At 35.7% G+C, this 21566-nt stretch overlaps 1 protein-coding gene across 1 annotated transcript in view; it reads right to left on the bottom strand.

Annotated features, from left to right (window-relative positions):
- The window catches only part of Diaph3 (diaphanous related formin 3), a 523261-nt gene that overhangs the window by 225550 nt on the left and 276145 nt on the right, over positions 1 to 21566 (bottom strand). The window contains exon 21 of the mRNA XM_023702376.1: positions 9078 to 9317. Within this exon, the coding sequence (XP_023558144.1) occupies positions 9078 to 9317 (240 nt within the window). The remainder of the gene's footprint in view (positions 1 to 9077; positions 9318 to 21566) is intronic.

Here is a 21566-nt window from a genome sequence, read left to right as displayed (position 1 = left end):
TTCTTAATTTCTCATACATTGCTCCAGTTTTTTCTTCTTCCAATATCTGGTAATATGAATAGCTGGTTGTAAGACAATACCATGTATTATAACAAATACTGTGAAATTCATATTACTTTGTTAAGTAAAATTCTGTATGAGTTGTCAAAAAATAATAAAAAAAAATTCAATTAAAGCTCAAAAAAAAAAAAAAAAAAACTTCCAAGTCACTTTATGAATGTGCACACAATAACTTACTAAGACTCTGTCTGTTTGCTGTGTTGAATCTGCTGGTAATGTTGGGATGGCATCTTCAAAATACTGAGACTTCCTTATTAGGAACATTGAATATTTGTCATTAGCTTCTTGATTTCTTTTACCAAAGTTTCATAGTTTTCTTCATATATATCTTATGTTTTTTATTAGACTACAATCTATATTTTTATTGTTAAAATATACTTTTTCAAAATTTCAAATTCCAGTTGTTCATTGGCAGTATACAACAGAAAACCAGTTAGCTCTTCAAACTCATCCTGAAACTACAATAACTGCTGATTAGTTCCAGGATGTTTAGTCTTTTGCCAGTTTTGGAAGAATTTTACGAAGAGTCATGTTGAAGCCGAAAGACAGAGAAAGCTTAATAGACAGTTTATAGTCCTGAATAATTAAGTAGAAGTAAACTACAAGTCTGTGCTTGAGTTAACATACCAGAAGGCCCAAATGATTAACTTTAGCAAAAGACTCTAAGGGCATAACAGAATACAGGGATTTTTTTTTTTTTTTTTTTTTTTTTTTTTTTTTTAAAGTCCCTAAGCAAAGTACAGAAACCCTGGAAGAAGTGAGGTGGAAACAAAGTAAATTGCCTTCTGGACATCAAAAGCCTACCTGCAACCAGGAGCATCTTGGCTTTCCATCAGGTTCACCTTATGCCAAAAGCTATATAAAGGGCCAATGGACTTAAACATGTACCGTGCCCACCTTACTGAACCCCACCCTGACAAGTGGGAGCTCTTATTTTTATTCTACCTATTAAATATATACTTAGTTGTTCTCCACAACTTGGTACATACAATTTTGCCAGCTTCAATCTTCAATTATCCAAAACAAGGACCTAGAATCTACATTACAGCACAGGAGGGAGGTGGATACAGTGTTATTTCTGAACAGTGTTGTCTTCCTTTCCACCTCAACATCTTTCTTTTTCTTGTCCTATAGTGTTATCTGAGACGTTCAGTATGGTATTGAATTAGGGGAAGAGGAGACATCCATGCCTTGCCCCTCATCTTATGGTAAAAGCTCCCAGATCCTTATCATGAAGGACAATGTGACCTGCAGGACTTCTGTAGATGTACTTTCGCAATTTGAAGATATTCCCCAATTACTCAGAAGTGTCATAATACTTAAGTCTGGGGACCATGGCCATGTTCATGTTCATGCTGGGAAGATGGTCCCAGCAGTGTTTATTCCTCTGATGCAGAGTTCATGAACTGAAGCAAAATTTTACCACACGCTTCTGCTTGAATTGTTCCAGAACAGACAGATTCGTAAAATAAGGTTTTACTGTACTGTGATAAACAACTATTTGGACCAGATCATTTATTATTTAAGGATTATGACATTTTAAGAAATTACCCCTTGCCATCCATGTTGTCAAATTGGTGGGCATTAGTTGTTCACAATACTGCTTTATTGCTCTTCTTAATGTTTGTGGGATCACTAATAATATCCTCTTTCTTTTCTGCTATGGGTAAATTAAATTTTTCTCTTATTCTTTCATTCTCGCTCTTGATTAGCTTGACTGGAGGTTTATCAATATTACTGAATAAGATCAGGGTTTTGTTAATTTTCTTCTTTTTTTTTTAATTTGTATTTTTAGGGAAGGATCTATAGGGTGTTCAAGGTCTCGCTACTAGATCGGACTCATAGTGATCTGCCTTTTTACAGCCTCCCAAGAGCTGGGATTACAGGCATGCACCACCACACCCAGTCTCAACTGCCTTCTCAGTAAGCTCCAGGGGCAGGGCCAGCATGGTGGGCACAAGAATCAAACCCCCAGCTCCTGTGCTTGCTTATAGATCCTTTAATCTACTTAGCTATTTAGCTGGTACTAATTTTCTCTATTAATTTCTTGTTTTCAAATTCATTGATCTCTAATATATCGTGCTTCTTTGTATTGTTTATTTCAGATTTCATTTGCTCTTTTTCTAATTTCCTAAAGTAGATTAAATTACTGATTTTAGATCTTTCATTTTGACCAAAATATACATTCAATGTTACACATTTCCCTGAAGCACTGTTTCATGCATTCAAGAAATTCTGACGTTTTCATTATGATGAAAATTTGGATTTTCATTCTGATTAATAGATGTACATCACTTGTTAACTTCAAATATTTGCTTTTAAAATAGAAAAAGATGCAGGAACTGCTGAATTTTACATTTAAAAAGCTTAACAAAAACCCATATTTGACATAGTTCATGTGTTTTTATCTGAATTTGTGAATAGGGAAAGGTTTATTACATCCCTCTCAACATTGGAAGCAAGTCTAAAGTCACCTACATGCACATTTCATCATCATAAAATGTTGTATGTTTTCACTGTGGTCCCAAATATGAAGGAATAATGAAGAGTTTTGATGAAGTTTTTTTTTTATTTTTCATTTGTTCATTGTTAAAAAGAGAGAGAGAGACTAAACCACAGACAGCAGGTGAGATAAATCTTGGACGCTCCCCTAATGAGTACCTGCCTTCTACCACACAGAGGCCTGAGGTTTGGGGAGGCAGCATTTGAAGGAGCAGAAGTGCTTGTTAAGAAGGAAGAGACAAGACTGCACACAAGCACCCTGCTGGTGCCGCTTGGCTGAAGTCACATTTTTAGTTTCTATTAAAGGAGTAATTCCAATTTACAATGCTTATCGCAACTGAAAAACAAAGGTATGGGGAAAGAAATTTATCAAAAATACTACTTAGTAAATCCAATTAAATATTTCTTGACAAATGCTACAGATTAATCATGTGTTAATGAAAGAGTCAAAGGGGGTTAAGCATATTAAATAGGTTCACATTGCTTTGGAAATCATCATTCCTGTGATTTAATTGGCTGTATGTAAAATATGAATGGCATTTGTTATTTGCAAGTCTTTGGCCCATAACTGCTTTACTTGTAAATGATGCCAAAATGTACTAGTATAATTTTGCCAATCTAAGAAAAAATAAAAATTCCTCTAAAACATATACTGAATGCAGATGGAACAATGAATTTGTTTGGCAAAGATCTTTCTTAAAAATGACTTCATGGAGTGCAAGAAAAAGTCATACTCAAGATTAAGACTTTCTACAATACCTATAATAACCTGAGGACTGAGAGGTATCAAAAAATTCAAACTGCCTGTGACTGAAGAAGCATTTTGTCATGTGTAACAGTCACTGAAATAATGCAGGGAAAGGTAGAAACTTGGAAAATGAAGTGACACACCAACTCATTTCAGTTCTACTATATCTGAAATTCATGTTGCTCTTCAAAAATCTTCATTTTCAGAATCAGCTTGGCATGCAAGAAAGCAACCATTTTTGGAAATATTTTCAAATTCATGCTTAAGTTGTTTCTTCTTTGTTTTTGTTGTGGTGTTGGTTAGTGTTCATTTCTTTCTGTTTGTTTGTTAGTTGGACCCAAACCATCAATCAGACATTTTCCATTTGGGACATGTAAGTAGGATAGAAGACATAAAATGCATCTCAGTGTAGGTGGAATATTAAAATCACCTGGAGAGCACATTTCAAAATGCTGCTCACTAAGATCAACATTCACACATTCACAATTAAATGAACTGAGGAAGGAATTAAAGTATTGGTACTCTTTTTAAAAAGATATTCCAGTTTGCAAATTAAGTGATCTAAGATCAAGTTACTAAAATTGGAACAGCTACATAGTAAGGTTGGTACACAACTTAAAGAAAATAGAAATTCAATGTTCTCATTTTAAATCACTTCCACTGGAACTCTGGTGAGATTATTCTACTTTTGGATAATGCTTTAAATAAATGAGTACATATATACATACATACATACGTTCTCAGAAAAATCCATGTACAAAAGATCAGAAAATTTGGGACCCCACTGAGTTACAGGATGTTACAGTACAGGTTTTTTGATGAACTGAGTCCTCACTGACTTTCAAATGGCTCCATGTACAAAAGAGAATTTAGGCATAAATCTTTCCTGCTGCCTGTCACCCTCTCAACAGTTAACTCCCAACCAACCTCTTAAAGCCCCTACTAAGTGTCTTTTGATGACACTGCATATCTTCAACTTTGAAAGGAACTCCTCAGTGCTCTGCAGCTATAGAGAATGGAAAGGCTCCCACAAAAAGGTAATGTGGATAAACCTCAAGTGGAATCAATCTAAAGTGTTTCGTAATTTTCCAAAATAATAAAATGGTAGAAATACTGATAAAACTTAGTTAAAACAGTTGATAAATTGCTCCAAAATTTTTATGTATTATCTTGTTATAGAGAGATTTTGTAATTATTTAGAACAAGGAGCTACATCACACTGTTGTATTGATCATGATGACTTGATATTCAGAAATCACCTCATTAGACATAAGGAAACATTATTAGATGAATATTAGGCCACTATGTGTCCATTTCTAACATCTGCCCCAAAATTACAAGTCAAAATTATCTCATTTATTTTAATATGGTGTTGAACTCTGATGGTTGGGTCAATTCATTCTTTAGCTTGCATGCTGGTCTACTTGAAAAATATCTAAGACCTACCTATGGCTCCTCTTGAATAAATGCATCCAATACTAGTCAGATAAAAACTTTCTCTAGTAGGAATTTTGGTATTCAGAAAAGTGTGTATAACTTCTGGCTGCAATTTCATGAGATTAGATTAATATTTTATCAGTAGTAAATAATTTTTGAAAGATTCTGATCTTTTGCATATACATATCTCAAAATGTCTTTTAGGTAAGTATTCCTGTCTCAGCCTCCCCAGTGTCAGGATTACAAGTGTGTGCCACCATGCCCAGTTTCAGTCACCAGCATGGCGACTGAAATACTTACCTAAATCCCATTAATACTTTTGGGAGATTTCATGAATGATAAGCACTTTTCCACTTCTAAGGTTCATCATTTTAAAAAGCCAAGCCATCAGAAGACAAGGTATTACAGTCCTTCACCCAAACTGAGAGCAGCACTGCTGTTACTGCATCTTACACCCTGAGAGTTTCCTATGGTCTGGCAAGCTTTTCAGAGACTCCTGAATACACATCTGGTGCAGAGGAGAGGGAAGACAGAATGATTCTAGAAGAAAGACTCCGATGAAACAGATTATTCCACTGTCACCTGTAAGAAAACTGCTCAACACCACATTTTCCTTTTAGGAAGATACATGTAGAGAATTTCCTGTAATGCTCAGCTTTAGGCGATCAGAGAAAGTCTCATGTCAAGTTTCTTGCAAATATTTTAGCTACACTTTTACCACAATGAAGTCTCGCACCTATGTATCAATTTTTTATTCATATCTTATTAAAATATTTTGTTTTATATGTACCTTACATCATACTTTTTTTACATTTATCATATTACATACATCTTTAGAATATAAAAAGTAGGTATTTTCTCCTTAACTCAAGAGAGACCATAGTTAATGATTATAAATGCACATAAAGATATAATGTAGCTTCTCAAATTAAATTAAACTATGTATATGGGACACAAAATCATGTATTTACTTGGAAGCAAGAAGATGTCAATTCAATATATATCTTCATTTTTTTTTCAGGCTTTTGCTTTAAAATTACTTAAAATGTGCTCAGGGGCTTGGGAGATAGCTCAGCAGTCTAAGTGTCTGCTTGGCAAGCACAAGGACCCAGGTTTGATCCCCAGTACTGCAAGCCAAGCCAGGCATGCCATGCTGGTGACTAAAACTGGGCGTGGTGGCACACGCTTGTAATCCCAACACTGGGGAGGCTGAGACAGGAAGATCACTATGAGTCTGAGCTTCATAAAGAGACTCTGTACCAAATAAATAAATAAAATGGATTTTAAAAGATATGTCCAATATCATATAATTTCTTAACATGTTTTAACAGATTTAACTATTTCTCTGACTTTCTACTATCAAATAAATACAGAATTCCTTGTATGGGGGGCTTATCAACAAACTAAATGCTTTATATTCAGTGTGAAAAATTCAATCACAATTGTCAAAGATCAAGCTGCCACTTTTGATAACAAACATGATGAAATATCATCTTGCTCAATATATGCTTTCAACTTGGTATGTAGGGCGATAAAAATATGAAGTTGTAATATTTATTTTATTTCTTGCACAACAGAAGGCTCCTAACAGAGATGATCAAAATACCCAATATCATTGCATGAAAATATAATCAACCCAGATAAACTGAATGTCAGACTAAGTGCAGTAAAATAATAACAGCATACATTGCTCTTGTAAGATTTAAAAATTATTGTGCATCAGTGATTGCATCTCATTGAGAAGATATCTATTTTGAACTACAAAATAAATATGAGACACTACATTGTGTCTACTGAAACAAGTTTCATTCATTTGATAGTTCCTTATTGAGTAGTTACTACGTATTGAGCACTGCATTAGGGGATTTCACCTCCTTAATCAGACCTAGTCTGTAAACAGCTCTGCAGAGAAAGCACAGAAAAGGGCATGCAGCCAAGATCTTGGGAGTCAACTATATTTTTGAGATGCAAAATCTAAAATGGAACTGACATTTCGAACTAGGAAACAATCTGCGCTAGAAGCCGCTCTCCAACCTTAGAGCTCCTCTTTTGCTTTGGTTGCACTGCTTTCCTTCTCAGGGAATCCTTAAATCAGCAGCCTTGTACACCTCCACCGTCCTCAGCCTCTCACAATCACCACTCCCTGACAGTGCCCCAGTGTTCTTGGCTTTACCCCTTGCCCTCTATTATTTTACCACAAACATTTCTGCCACTGCTCTTCCTTGGAAGGCCTTCATTTCAAAGTACAGTGAGCTATATAGTAAATATTCAACTGCCTGATAAGTAATTAAATAAGGCAGCTTCAACCTCACATCCTTTAAGATACCGAGATAAACAAGAAGAGAGAATAACAACAAACCCAGAACTTATTCCCTTTTGTACAATCACATCAAACATGTCAGCAGCAGCACCTGTACCGGTTGGCTAAGTTGGAAACTAAGGAATTATCTTTGATCTCTTCTCCTTCCTTATCTTCTTAGTTGATTTCCCCTGTGATTCCCCTATGTCACGCACTACATGTTAGTCAGCCACTGAAAATCATCCCCTATAATCCTCTAACTTAACACTGCGAATGGAACTTTAATGATTGAACTGAGCTCTAGCTATGCTGCCAACATGTACAGCTATTGAGGACTTGGCACATGGCAAATATGACTGTGGTACTAAATTTTTAAAGTTTTCTTTAATTTTTAATGAGTATCAATTTAAACAAACATGTTATTGGCAACATTACTGGCCAAAGCAGCTTAACCTTTGATGGTAGGATTATCTTCCTACAAAATATCTGATCAGATAACTTGCATTGCAGAACTAGTATGTCTGCATAAAACCTTCACCATTAGCCTGACATTCAAGATGCTTCACTGTCTAAACCAACTTACCAACCCCCAGGGCTATTTCCCCCAACTCTTGTTTGATGTAGTCACCAATGGTACTAGACAACTTGGGGTACTAACCAATGCACACAGTAAGCCTTTATGAGAACAACTTTCTCCTGCTTAGAATGCCTTTTCCTCCATGGCACACAGACCCAATTTCTATTCTTCTCTGAATATTTAGCTGCCCTCTGGCCTCAGAAATAGTATGGCTGCCATACTATTTGTACAGCTTCATTAAAACGTTTAGTCAAAATTAATGGTTTATGTGTAAAAACTGAGTTGTGTGTATGCCAGGTAAAAATTAATCACCTACATTAGAGATGATCTGATAAAGCATTTGGAACAGGATTTCACCCTGAGTAAGCACTCAATAGATGTGCAGAATCTGCAAGATCTTTTAGGAATTATGTTAGCCATAACAGAGGTCTTAATCAAATACAGAAGTCTATGAAAACAAAAAAAGGAAAATAAAAAAATAGAAAGGGAAGAGGGGGAAGCACAAAGACTGATACCAATGGAAGGCTTAGACCAGGAAAACTGAGTGAGAAAATTCATGCAATCCCCAAAGGAATAACTATTCAGTAAACCTACAGCTGACACTGAACTTTTTTCTCACCTTCCCTACCAATAGCAATAATCAAATTCCTTAATCAGTGAGTTTAGATGTTACAAGGTCAAGAACAAGAGAAAGCTCTTCTTGTGATGTGTAACTGAGGAGAATTTGTTGTAACAAGATCAATAAAGCACTATTACTATGGTCCACTCCTCAGGAAGGGCTCTGTTACATGAAACGCTGAATATATTTGCTGTAAAAAAATTCAACTTATGGAAGAGAACTCACAAAGAAAAACATTCTCTAAACTTATTAAATGTTTAGCCATCTAAAATTATAGTTATATGCAAACATTTTCAAATTATTAATGATATCTGAGGTATGTTTACTAATTATTTTCCCTTTACATAAAGCTGTCTTATTTTTCTCTCTTCATTTCTTCCAAAGAACAATACACAGAAATATTTGTATAGATAAAAGTAAAAATTCAGGCAATCCTTAATCAATACTCAATATATACCATTATATACAGATGTCTGAACTCAATAAATATTATGTTTAAATAATATTTTAATGCTCCATCATGTTGCTCTGAGAAAGCATAAGTTTGTGATATAATTTTACTATTAAACAAAATCATTCTGCTGGAATTTTAGAGCAGAGAAAATTAATATTTGGATTTAGTTCAGAGGTTGAGTAAATTAGCTCAGTTCAGTCTGGGTTTGAGTTCATGGTTCAGTTCAAGTTCTTGATAATGAGCATATCAAAATAAAAATATTCAAATAACGTAATCAGGGATGACATTTAAGACTAACTGTTCAGGCAAATATGTGTCTTTAAAAAAATAAAAAAAATAAAAAAAAATAAAAAAAAAAAAAAACCAGAAATCCAAACTCACTTTACAGAGAGAGCTAAGGTTAAATCCGAAGGTTTGAGCATTCCGGGAGCCAGCATTCATGTAGTTTCCCATTAGCAATACAAGTTCCAGCAACTTGCTAAAGCTTTTGCTCTTCTTTATCTCTTCGCAGGCAGTACTGACAGCCATGATGTCAGGTTTGATGTTGTTCACCTGCTCTTCAAACTGAAGCTTAAAGAGAATAGCACTGAGCCGTGGCCGTAGTCTCTTCACATTGCTCATCTGATTGAAAAGAAAATAGCAGATTTCCTTTAAAATGCATGGTATACTTTAGTACTGTATGACTGCAAGTAATCTGGGATGATTTATTGGTATGACAGTGCCGGAGAAGCAATATGTCCCCTGAAACTGATGGCAGGAATAGAGAAAATCCTGCTTGTTTTTGTAAGAAATCCAGAGTCCTCCCTCAAAAACAAAATTAACAATTTAGATGTGCAATAAAAAGAAAGCTTTAATGAAACAATAAAGTTTAATAAATGCTTTTTTAAAAAAATCTAAAGTTTAAAGAGAAAATAAGATATATAAGCAACATATTATAAAGTATGCATATCACTACTCTAAATAATCCTGTTCAACACTGAAATATACCAGGTCATGTTTAAAACATGCTCAGAAAGGTCTAAAGAGGGTTTGTTTTCTTCAAATAGCAATTGCTGTCCTCAGAAGCCCTGCTGACTAACAGTGTGTGTTAGAGGGAGAGTAAATAGGGCCCAATTTGTACTAAATTGACTTTCTTCAGAAACACAGAAAGCAGAATGACTCCTGACACCTACTAAATTAGCAGAATCAGAGTTGGGAAACATGGGAGCGAGGAAGATAGAAGTAGGACAAAGCCACAGGTCTTTTCCATGCTAAGAAAACCCTGTTTGGGACTCCAGATTTCTCTGGTGAGAATGAAGGGCCTAGAAGTGTCAAAAAGAACAAAGGACCATGTTCTTGCCAATCTTTACACATATTGTCTCTGTTCTCTCAGCACATGCAAGGAGAATGAATAATCACTTGCTACAGATTTGAGACATACTGTCTTTGGGTAATTTAGGAACTCCTTCACCAAATGCATTTGAAATGTGATTCTTAAATTCTACTAATGGGACACTGATAGCAAAATTTTTGAAGTTCAGCTATTATGTAATCAAGAGTATTAGGAAAAATCCCAACAAAAATGACAGAATACAACAAGATTAAAATAGAGACTAATACTCTTTGCCACTAATCTGAAAGAAAAGATAAATGTTATCTGAAGCTTGTAGTATGCCAGATATAACAAAAGTCATGATTGTTCAAAAGACACAGTTATGGGTACTAATACAATAACTATTATCATATAATATTTATCATATAGTATACAAAACCTTATTATGACAACAGTAGAAATATCCTTAATGACAATATAACCCAGCCTACCAATCTTAGAAAAACTGAGCAATAAGGAATTAACTCAGTAGACACCTAAAAACATCATTTAGGTGAACCTAATCCTTACAGTGACTGAAATGTTTCATTAGCAAATAATATAAAGGTATCACCTAACACTCAGTCCATCCTTGTGACATGTTAAGTATATACATACAAGAAAAAAGCTAACACTCTGCTAACATAGTTAATAAATAAGTGCACTCAGCAACACACTTTAATGCCCTCAAATTCTTTCATTTCAAAAAGTATCTTCACAATTCCCTAAGGAAAATATTTTTTCCTAATAAAAATATTTTTGCTAAATGGTAAAAACACTGTAAAGTGTAAAGATACACTTTGAAAAATCAAGTATTTTCTAATCTTTAAATCATATAAAATTCAAGAAAGATAAAGGGTGGTCTGATTAGCATATCAATTCCCTCTGAGCCTGAGTCCTTTTTATATATTATTTCTCTAATACAAAAAGTAGAGTTAAGTAGCAACTACTTCTCATAAAGTCATGTGATTAGTCATAAAACCTACTATATGTCACCAAATGGATTAATGTCCAGAGAATTTAACTTTTTAACATGGCAAATGGTAGATGGCCACAGTATATTGGTAATACAAATAATACTCTATTAAACTTAACATAGCTTCTAGGATAGTGACATATAAAAAAGAGCACCCACACATAGTATCTGTTGTGAGAGCCACTGGAAGCGTGCATAATAGGGAGGCATGGCAGTACACACCAATAATTCAAGCTATTCAGCAGGCTGAGGCAGGAAGACCATAAACTCAAGGCCAACCTGAGCAAGTTAGTCAAAGTTTGGGTTAAAACAAAAGACTGTCTTTGGGGGATGTGGTAAAGCGGCTGCCCAGCATACACAGAGCTCGAAGTTCAATCCTCAGTGTCCTGCCAGGTCCACTAAAGTGCGCAATGGACCCAAGGCATTTGTGTTTTCTAGTCAGGCCCTCATCCCAAATTATGAAAACCAGGTATTTAGCACTTCATAATAAGCATGAAGAGAAATTTTGTAGAAGCCCATGCAAAACATCAGTATTAACAAAATACATTTTCACTCTAACATATATTAATGTATTATTTCATGCAGAAAAAGGAGTAAGAAAAAAGACTGCTTAAATGCCTACATTAAAGCACCTCAAAATATGTTAACACTTTCCTGCTGACAAAGTAACCATATGTAGCCAGCATAAAGTAATTAATTTTCCTAGAAAAATATAACCCAGATTTGTATGAGTAATGAGTCTATTCAGCACTAGGGACAGGCACCTTGAAAAGTTTGTGATGTAATGTAGAACAAACTGCTCTAAGCTTATGAAAACCCTGACAAAGCAAAGAAAGGAAGGATAACCTAAAATCCAAGTTTTGAACAGTGCTGTTTTTTTAATTAGTTTTCCTCTTCATATGGTTCTTTCTTCCAAATTTGGAAAAATTAATACTTTGTTACAAATAAATGGATTTTAATAAGCAAAATTGCTGACCTAGACAAGAATTTGAGAGGTCACCTGGTACTTATTTCAGCCCTTGGTTCACTGTTTAATAATACAATGATCCTCTTATTAAAGTAGGGACAACCCAATTAAACTAATATTCCATCATTAGGGGTCTATAATAAAACTAGAAGGATTCTTTATCTCATTGTTAACTGTAAGTTTGTTTCTTCAGAGGAAATCAAATTTTTTTTTAAAAAATGTAAAAAGGATAAGGACAGCCTTCTCCTTGAAGGACAAGGATAAACAAAAATTTGAACAATGTTTCCTCAGGCCCACAACTTGTCATAGTCAATGAAAACTGCAGATACATATCTTAGTTTTGTGCTAAGAAAGCTAGAACTCTGACTTGGCTGCCAAAGACCAAACTGCGTGCAGAAATGGAGAGGTACACCTCTCAAATAATACTGTGAACAGTAAGAGAAAGAGGAGGAAAGGAGAAAGGGAAGGAAGGAGTAAGGGAGGAAGGAAAAGTGATGCAGGGAGAGAGGGAGGGGGAGACAGAGAGCAGGAGAGTTTTAGGAAACAAAACATGAAAGCAAACTATAACCTAATTGACAATTAGAATAAGAAATTAGAATTTCATTTTTACAGAGGTACACTTTAAGTTCATTGCTATAGAATCTCAGCAATATAAACAAACCCCAGGCTGGGGAGATAGCTCAGTGGTCTAAGTGCCTGCCTGGAAAGCACAAGGCTCTGGGCTCAATCCCCAGTACCACATGGTGTGCTGGACCCATGCCATGCTGGCCCCTGAAACCGGGTGTGGTGGTACACCTCTGTAATCCCAGCTCTGTGAGGAGGCTGAGACAGGAAAACCACTAGAAGTCTGAGCTATATAGCAAGACTGTGTATGGAAGGAAGGAAGGAAGGAAGGAAGGATTTTAAAAATATAAACAACCTCCAAAGCTATGATAACAGTGAAATAAAAACTGAAGAGAAAAAGGCTACTATGATTTCACTATGTTTGAAGGCAGAGAGGTGCTCAGGAAACCCCCACACCTCATCATCCACAGAAATCACATGCAATAGTGGAAAAGCCATAAAAGCAGTGACTACTGAAAACCTAACAAGGTGTAATCTCCAGACCCCCATGCCTAGTTTCTATGTCAGAATGTTTTGTTTTGTTTTGTTTTGTTTTGTTTTGTTTTGTTTTGTTTTGTTTTGCCCAAACATGGGAAAGAACAAGCACACCATAAAATAAAAAGGCTCAGAAAAATCAGTGAATCTACAACTAGAGATTGAGCCTCACTCAGGGATCTGAAAGCCATACATTTCCAGCCCACTTGCTCTAATCCTGCTAGGACAAGTAGAAGAAAAGGTCCCTCCAAAGCCTTAATTTTTCCTAATCTCATGGTTGTTTATCATATATGATTTTTAATTTTATCCATTAGTTTATTGGGGGAAATGTATTTGCCATCTTTACACTAACTGTGGTTAACTATATTGTGTCTAGTTCTCTCCTTATATTTTAATATAAATAAAAGGTTGTCAGGAGTCAGTATATTTAAATCTCGAGCCCCTTCCTTCCCTACTTTAGAGGCTTACAGAAAACTTAAGTACATTCAATATCCTTATTATTTTACCTCAAAGTTATTATAAAAATTAACCACTCATTTACTTCCTAATACCATAGTATAACCTACTGACTGAAATTCCTACTTTCGATCTTAACAGGCTTAATGCTCTAAAGCTTTATAGTTCATACACTTTGTAAATACCTAACAAGAAAAATAATGTAGGTTGTTTCAGGAAAGTTCAATGACTCCTTCAAGGAAAATGTTCAGGGCCATTCTCACCACTCAGCATGGCAGTGTGCAAATTAAAGGCTCCACCTAAAACATCATCTGCATAGACAATGACTGTGAGTCGCGCCTGCTACTTAATCTCAGTGTTTCTTTCACTTTCTGTGTGTCCAACCCCCTCTTCCTATGCTAGAGTCTTAAGACTCTTCTAGACCTGTTTTTGTACTGCTGCCACTCTGCATTCCACTCAAGCTTCCCTATTAACAAATTCTTCAGCTCTCTGAGGAAGAAATATGAAAAGTAAGAAGGAGAAAGAAACAAAGGCATTTTGTAAATGACAAAAGAAAGTCGTGTTATCTAGTAACAGAATGAAGACACTTACAAAAAAGTTTTGAACCTAATTTTTCTAATTATGTGAAAAATATGTCTATCTTCCACTGTCAGCAGGCCAATATGTTCACGATCTCTAGATTTCTCAGAAAGAAATAAAGTTCTTTGCATTTGGAGAAAGGCTTCAAGTGCCTTATGTCTCCGTAGTACTCAAAATATCAAAAATGTTTTTTAAAATAAATGTGCTCTTATGACATTAAAGCTGGTATGCTAAAATTATTGAAGAAAACTACACAACAGTAAAGTACATATGGTAGAATTTTTACATGCTTCATAGGACCAAAGTAAAGCCAAGATTTGCACATTTCCAAGACAAAATATTCTGTATAAATCTGCCTTTTAATTAAGATTCTTCTGTTCTTTCCAATATAGTATTAAACCCTTACATCAAAATTTTCAATTCAGTCATTCAACTTTTCAGTTCAAGAATTTTCCTATGGTAAATTCTTAAGGATTTCATTCCCCAGAAAATATGCCTTAATTAAGGTCATGTTTTCCTTTATTTCTTTGAAGATTATTTTTTTGTTATATCTACATTGTGGTTTGTATAAAAGAATAAACAAATCCCAGGTGATTTTGAATATGATATTGTTTCCTGAAAAAATATTTTACTATCAATTAAATTTTAATCTAGTACTGAACATTATACATGTACAATGTTGTGAGTACTCTGAGTTCAGAACTATCCCTTCTACTCTTAGAAGGTAAATCAATCAATATGTGATCATTTTTAACTTGTAAGGGCTTTGATTTATACTTTTTCAGTGGAGCTTTATGGAAGTTAAAAGGTATTTCCCCTAGTCCATTAAACTTAATGGTATTTAATTTCCAAATTGTTGTCCCTGATAAATACGTAAGGACTTAACATAGTTTTTGTAATTATGTTTTTTGGGGGCAGGGGGTGGGGAGTACATACCACTAAGTTTTTCTCATGTCATGCGAACTGACCAGAAATCCAGTGCCTCTCAGCGGGGGTGGGGAGGCCGCACCTAGTTATCTCTGCTCCATGCTCATCCTAGCTAGGGAGGCCGCTCTCCAGCAAGTTTTGCTTAATGTCTCTACACCTGTCCTAGATCACAGGCTCAAGGAAGATCCCACCAGGACTACTGGAATTCCCTCCACTTTAGCTCCCTGCCCTGTAAATCCTAGCTATTTTGCTGCTATACATTCTGATCTCTGCTTCCTTATCTCGGAGAGAATCCCATCCCTGCTCCAACTTCTCCTTTGTATGCAACTGGAAAATTTCAACAGACCAAAGGCTGGGTGTTTATGAAATGCATGAGTTTCTGTTCTTGCAGAGATGAGAGCTTTTATCTACTGGTACCCAGTTTCTGACTACAGCAGACTTGCATATTTTGTCCAGTTTTATCTCTTGTTAATAGTTTTCTTGTCTTTTGCCTAATTTATTCTAAAATATTTTGTTTTCTCGTGCTACTAAAAATGGAATTCATAATTTTTTTTTTAAACACTAACAAATTCTTCACCCACACAAAGAAATTAGACAAACTACTTTCAGGAAGGACTCATACATATATGAATAATATGCACAAACATGTATTCATCAAATTTCACATTTTATCAGTGGGGACAGTACACCTACTGGTAGAATTCTCAAAACAGTATCTTACTCAGTTTTATTCAAACAGAATTTCATGGACATTCTAGGAACAATGGTGCCTTCACAAGCATACAATAAAACTGATGAGGAAAAGATATATCTGTAATAATTACACCTTAAGCCAATACTTCAATACGTTGCTTTCCATTATACTTTCTGAATTCCAGCCTCATGTTTTCCTTTGTTTCTCAAGTAGTCTACATGACTAATGCAATCAGATTCACAGATTACAGAGGAAAAAAAATGCTTCTAAGCCCTACATGACAGTGTCAACCTTAAAAGAGTGTTGTTTGCCAAATGAAGAATCATAAGAGACCTTTTTGCTTATAACTACAAAATGTTTTAGGCTTTATTTCAAATGAATGATGCATGGCTAGTAATTAGTATGTGACTATAATAATGTTTTGTTTTGTTTTTCCAAATGAAACAAATTAAGCAGACAACCATAAAATTTCAATACTATATAGATGGTCTGACTAGAAAGCATCATATTTTCAAACCAAAAAAAATAGTCACTTTCAAAAAACACATCTCATAATTCTATTATACACTTAACCACACACTTTTTAGATCTCTATATGCAAAATTTAAGAGCCCAATATCAAGAAAAAGGAAATAAAAATTCCAAAATATTTTGAACTAACAAATCTTCAAGTTCCTATTTAGGTATCTAAGATAATTTGCATCTATTATTAACTCTAAGTTAATCTTCAATATTAAAAGTATATTGAACCATAGTGATGAATCATACAGAAATCTCTGCCAAAATCAACTCTGAGTACAAAATGCACCTGCCCCGGTGGTGAACCTATGGCACAAGTGCTGCAGCCAGCGATTTGTTACTGAAAACTCCAGCAGAGCACAGTGGTGCATGCCTGTAATCCCAGCACTATGATGACTGAGGCCTTGCTGCGAGTTCAAGGCCAGCCTGGGCCACATAGTGAGTTCAAGGCCAGCCTAAACTAAATAGTAGGACCCTGTTTAGAAAGCAAAAAAATAAAATAAAATAAAAAACTAATATTTTTAAAGTTTACCATCACTATAAAGCAAACAGAAAAAGAAAAGAGGTTGCCACCATTAAAAAATAAAAAGTATGGTCCATGCTATCAAAAAGCCATGTTCTACAGCTGAGCTATAATAGTTACTGATTGAGAGAACAAGTTGAGTTGCTTTGTCAATGCAATGGTAACACCTATTTCCAGATTATGTGATCACAAGATATAATTACACATTTTTATGTATATATTTACTACACAGTATGTGTCAGACACAGCTCTAGGCCTTGGATAGATATTTATACTGTAAATAAGAAAAATGAGGATCTGGTCCATAGACGGTACTATGATAGCGCACAAAGGGAGAGAAAGTGATAGAAAAACAAAAGGACAGTATCATTTTAGAGAAAGATAATCAGTGCTACCCATCAATGAATGGTAATGTAGATAAAGAATTAAAGAAGGGGAATCATAATACCTCTATGAGAAAGTGGCACTTGGGCCTAGATAGCTGGAACTGAATGAATGCAAACTCACAGTAGCAGGATGAAACTGAACACAATGTGTTGTGGTTCAGATTTGGAATGTATGCCTGTTTTAGTTACTTTTTTACTCGTTGCTGGGACAAATACCCTACACTCAAAACGAAGGAAGGAAAGGTTTATTTAGCTCACAGTTACTGGAGGGATCATTCCATATTCCGCTGGCTCCAAGGCAAACGACAGCAGTTCAAGCAGCAGAAATAAATGAAGAGCAGAAGAGAAGCAGCAGCTGCGGCCTCCACCAAGCCTCTTTCTCTCTGACTGCAAAGACCTGCGCTCCACAGCGAAAACTGGGACTTCTCCACGGAAGCGGGGCAGGGCAGAGCAGGAAGCTTTCCTCAATTCCTTCATACACACTTTTTGTGCTGAGTCACTCTGGGGTGGCCTATGGCCCGAGGGTTGAACCGATCACACCCCAGTGCAGGCCCAATAGTGCCCTAGGTTAGGCTCTGCCTGCCTGCAGGGCTGGGCCCTCACACCAAGAACTGCTGAGCTGATTCAGCCAAGTTGACACAATGTATTCAACCAAAGACTCATGAGTTCAGAATGGAGTTTTGGGAAGGTAACTGAATCCTAATTCATCTGCTGATGAGTTTTGCATTAGAAGTACAGTTAGAAGGTGGGGTGTTAAGGCTTTTGTCTACATGTTCCCCCCCAAAAGCCTCCTGCAGCCACAGGTGGGGATTATTCAGAGGTTGCTGGTGTGATGCAGGAATCGATTCGAGGTGCACTACTAGGTCTAAAGGTGCGAATACTACCCACCCTGAGTACTCTGGGTAAGATACAGGGATAGAAAGAGCTGTGACCATCCCTCGCTTGCTCCTGCCTGCCTGCCTGCTTGTCATGGACTATTTCTCCCCTATGATGCCCCTCTGCCGTGCCACCCTGCCTTGAAGCCAGCGGAGTATAACTGAAACCTCCACAAACTATGAGCCAAATAAACCTTTCCTCCTTTAACTCTATGCATCGCTTCTTTGTCTCAGCAAGAGAAAAGTAACTAAGACTTGCGGTGTGGTTGGAGGAGGTGGGTCACTGGGAACATGACTCCAAAAAGTGCACTTCTGTCCCAGATGCTGCCTGTCTACTTCTTGGCTGCCATCAGTTGAACCTGTTGCTGTGTTGGGGCCCTCCGCCATCCTATTTCTGCTGCAAGTCCTGCTGACCACGGACTGAAACTGAGAGCCACAAGAAACCTTACGTAATTTAAGTCTTGAGAACAGCATTGGGAAAGTGACTTAAGGCACAGTGGAATGTTGGAGAAGAGTGGAGTGGTTAAAGCTGAGGATGAAGAAACAGAAGCAAGATAATCTGAGATAATCTGTGAGAAACTTATAAAACCAGAAATTACTGGAAGGATCAATTGGCATTAGAAGAAATGTTAACGGCAAACTTTTAAGAAGAAAAATGACAGCAAATGAAATATAGATTTACACAAAGAAGCACTGGAAATTGTGTGGTACACAAGTAAGTAAATAGGAAGCACTTTTCTTGAGACTTCAAATCTCTTAAACATGCATATTGCAAATTCTGAAGCAAACACTAATACAGCAATGAGTTTAAATAAAATAAGCATTAAAACAAACCAAAAGAATGCAATATATATGTATATATGTGTATATACACATATATACATATATATACACACACAATGTATGTATATTAAATAAAAATGGCCTAAACAATTTTCAAATGGTCTAAAACTCATAAAAAGGGTCAGAAATGTCAGAATGGAAAAAAAGCAGGACTAGACTAATACATACCCTACAAGAATAATAAGTTAAATGAAAAATGACACAAAATAATAAACTGTGTTATTACTAATAAAAGCGAAGCTGGATAGCTAAATTAATAAACACAAAACAAATATCACAAAAGTATTTTATGCATGGAAGTGACAAACTCATTTAATTTTATAGTTCATTAATTGTTATGGAAAAACATGAAGCATAAGTCCTAAGATACAGTCAATATTCAAAAAACTCACAAATATAAAGTTGTATACTGTTATAATGAACTGGCACAGTCTTGCCATCTTTTTTTGTTTTAGAGTCGCCTTTTACGGTACCAGAAATAGAACTCGGGGCCCCATGCTGGCCGGGCAGGCACTGCACCACTGAGCCACATCTCCAGCCCAGTCTTACCATCTTTGAGATTATGTCTTTTCTCAGCAATATCACTAATTAATCGCTCCATTATATACAATTTTAACTTGGGTTTTCTATTGTCATTTCATTAACATTGATGAAACAAATACACTCAAAGGATGGCAATCCCTGCCTGGTTTTCAGAGATTCGATTAACAAAAGAGGCATTTTGAGAAATCATTAAACTACCATAAAACATGATACTTCCATTCAAGAGTCACTCTGGCTAAATCCTCAGAACTTGCAAGTTGTTAATTAATTACATGTTCAAGATTGATCAGGGCATGAGGTAAATGTTAATCACAGAGTAAAACAGAAAGCTAAAACCAAAGGAAGGATCCAAACAAAAAATATACACTGAGGTCAGATCCTGTGATGCAATTCCAGACAGCTGTCCCTTTTATCTTGATCTCTAAAAGCTAATATCACTAGTAAATATTCACGTTTTTGGTGTTTCTCTGGGAAGGAAGGGTTAGGGTACAGGGGCCACAAAGAGTGACACAGGAAATGTCTCCTATGTTTCAGAGTAGCTCATTCAAAAGTCAAGAATAAGAGGGCATATTCTATAGCACTTGGTAATCTGCTCATAATTTTACATAATAACTACCCAAAATATTTTTAAATGATTCCTTGCTTTTTGTTCCTTTTTCTTTCTTTTTGCTTTTTCTTTTTGTTCACAGCATTTTACAAAAGCTTGCTCCTTCTCTGATGCCACAATGTCAATGTCAAAAATGTTTCTATGTTTATTCCAAACAAAAAACTATTAGTTAACAATGACATCTTGCTGCATTTCTTAGTCTTGACTGCACTTTTTAGTCTTTTTCTCTGCTAGGACAAATAAAATTCACTCAGGGATTTCTAAAAATATAACAATGGTCTTTCAGAAGTTCACTCAGTGTTTGGATTCATGCTTCAATTTAGGTCATTGATTTGGTGGGTGCATTTTTGGAGCATTCTAATTAAATCACTGTGATACATTTTTCAAGCAAGTTGTTTGCCTTTCAGTAAAAAGGTATGTTCATTGCTGTTATTTAAATATACCAGGCAGGCAAGATCAGGGATTTAAAACTTAAGAAAGAGGAAGAAATATGTGGAAACTGATGACTGTATGGTAGAGACTAAGGAGAGTCTGTTGGAGCTATAGCAAAAGGTGGGCATCAGGTAGCAGACATAACAAAGGATGAAACTACAACTGAGACTCATAAACATAAAAAATTAAATTCCAGAGGAGGTCATAAATATTCAGGAACAAGTAAAGAACTAAGGCAAGGCAGTAGTCCTTCCAGGGGAAGATTAAAAAAGGAGAATAAAGCAAATGAGGTTCTAACTTGAAACAGAACAGGACAGACAACAGAATAATATGGACAGAGGTGGTCAAGAAGCCCACTCGACTAATTTTTACCTCATTGCATTCAAAGTACTGAATATATTTACAGTGCCATGTCAGGAGTTAATAACAACAAACCATAAATATACCATCAAGGGAACTCATAAGAAAGCTGTTAGAAGCTTAAGTACTTTCAGAATATTTTAATTCATTTGAATGCTTTGGGTGTTTGTTTGTTTTTGTTTTTGTTTTGTGCCTAATGGACCAAGGGGGAGTTAGTAACATAGGAAGCATCAATAAAACAGGACAGAGATACTTCTACCTAGTATGGTATAATATTCAGAGAGGTGGTATAGTTTTAAAAAGAAACACATCTGACATCAATGAACACAATTTTGAGAGAACATAGCCCCTGCCATGATTTTAGTATAGTCACAAATTATGAGAATCCTTATATTAAAAATGACATACTAGGGCTTGAATATTAAAAGTATAAGTGAGAGTCAATATACCTAAGTGGCATAATAAAAACACATACAGAAAGAATGTCCCAGCAGAAAGGAATTTGTGCAAATATAGAAAGTCCAATGATTTGATGACATGTAAGTTCATCCTAGCTCTATACTAAAAGCTAGTAAAAATCACTTTTGTTATTCTATATCCCCTCTCCTAAATAAATACAGTATCTGGACTTAGGGACGAAACTGGCATCTCTGGAAAAGGAAAAAACTAGCAGTAATAACGGATAACAGCTGAATTGCAGGATAGGGAACTTGACCCAATGTTATAGGAAGAAA

The sequence above is a fragment of the Octodon degus genome, unplaced genomic scaffold, assembly GCF_000260255.1.
Source record: "Octodon degus isolate 3935 unplaced genomic scaffold, OctDeg1.0 scaffold00150, whole genome shotgun sequence".
NCBI lineage: Eukaryota > Metazoa > Chordata > Mammalia > Rodentia > Octodontidae > Octodon > Octodon degus.
Note: the sequence above shows the minus strand (reverse complement) of the source record. Positions and strands in the feature narration are given on the sequence as shown.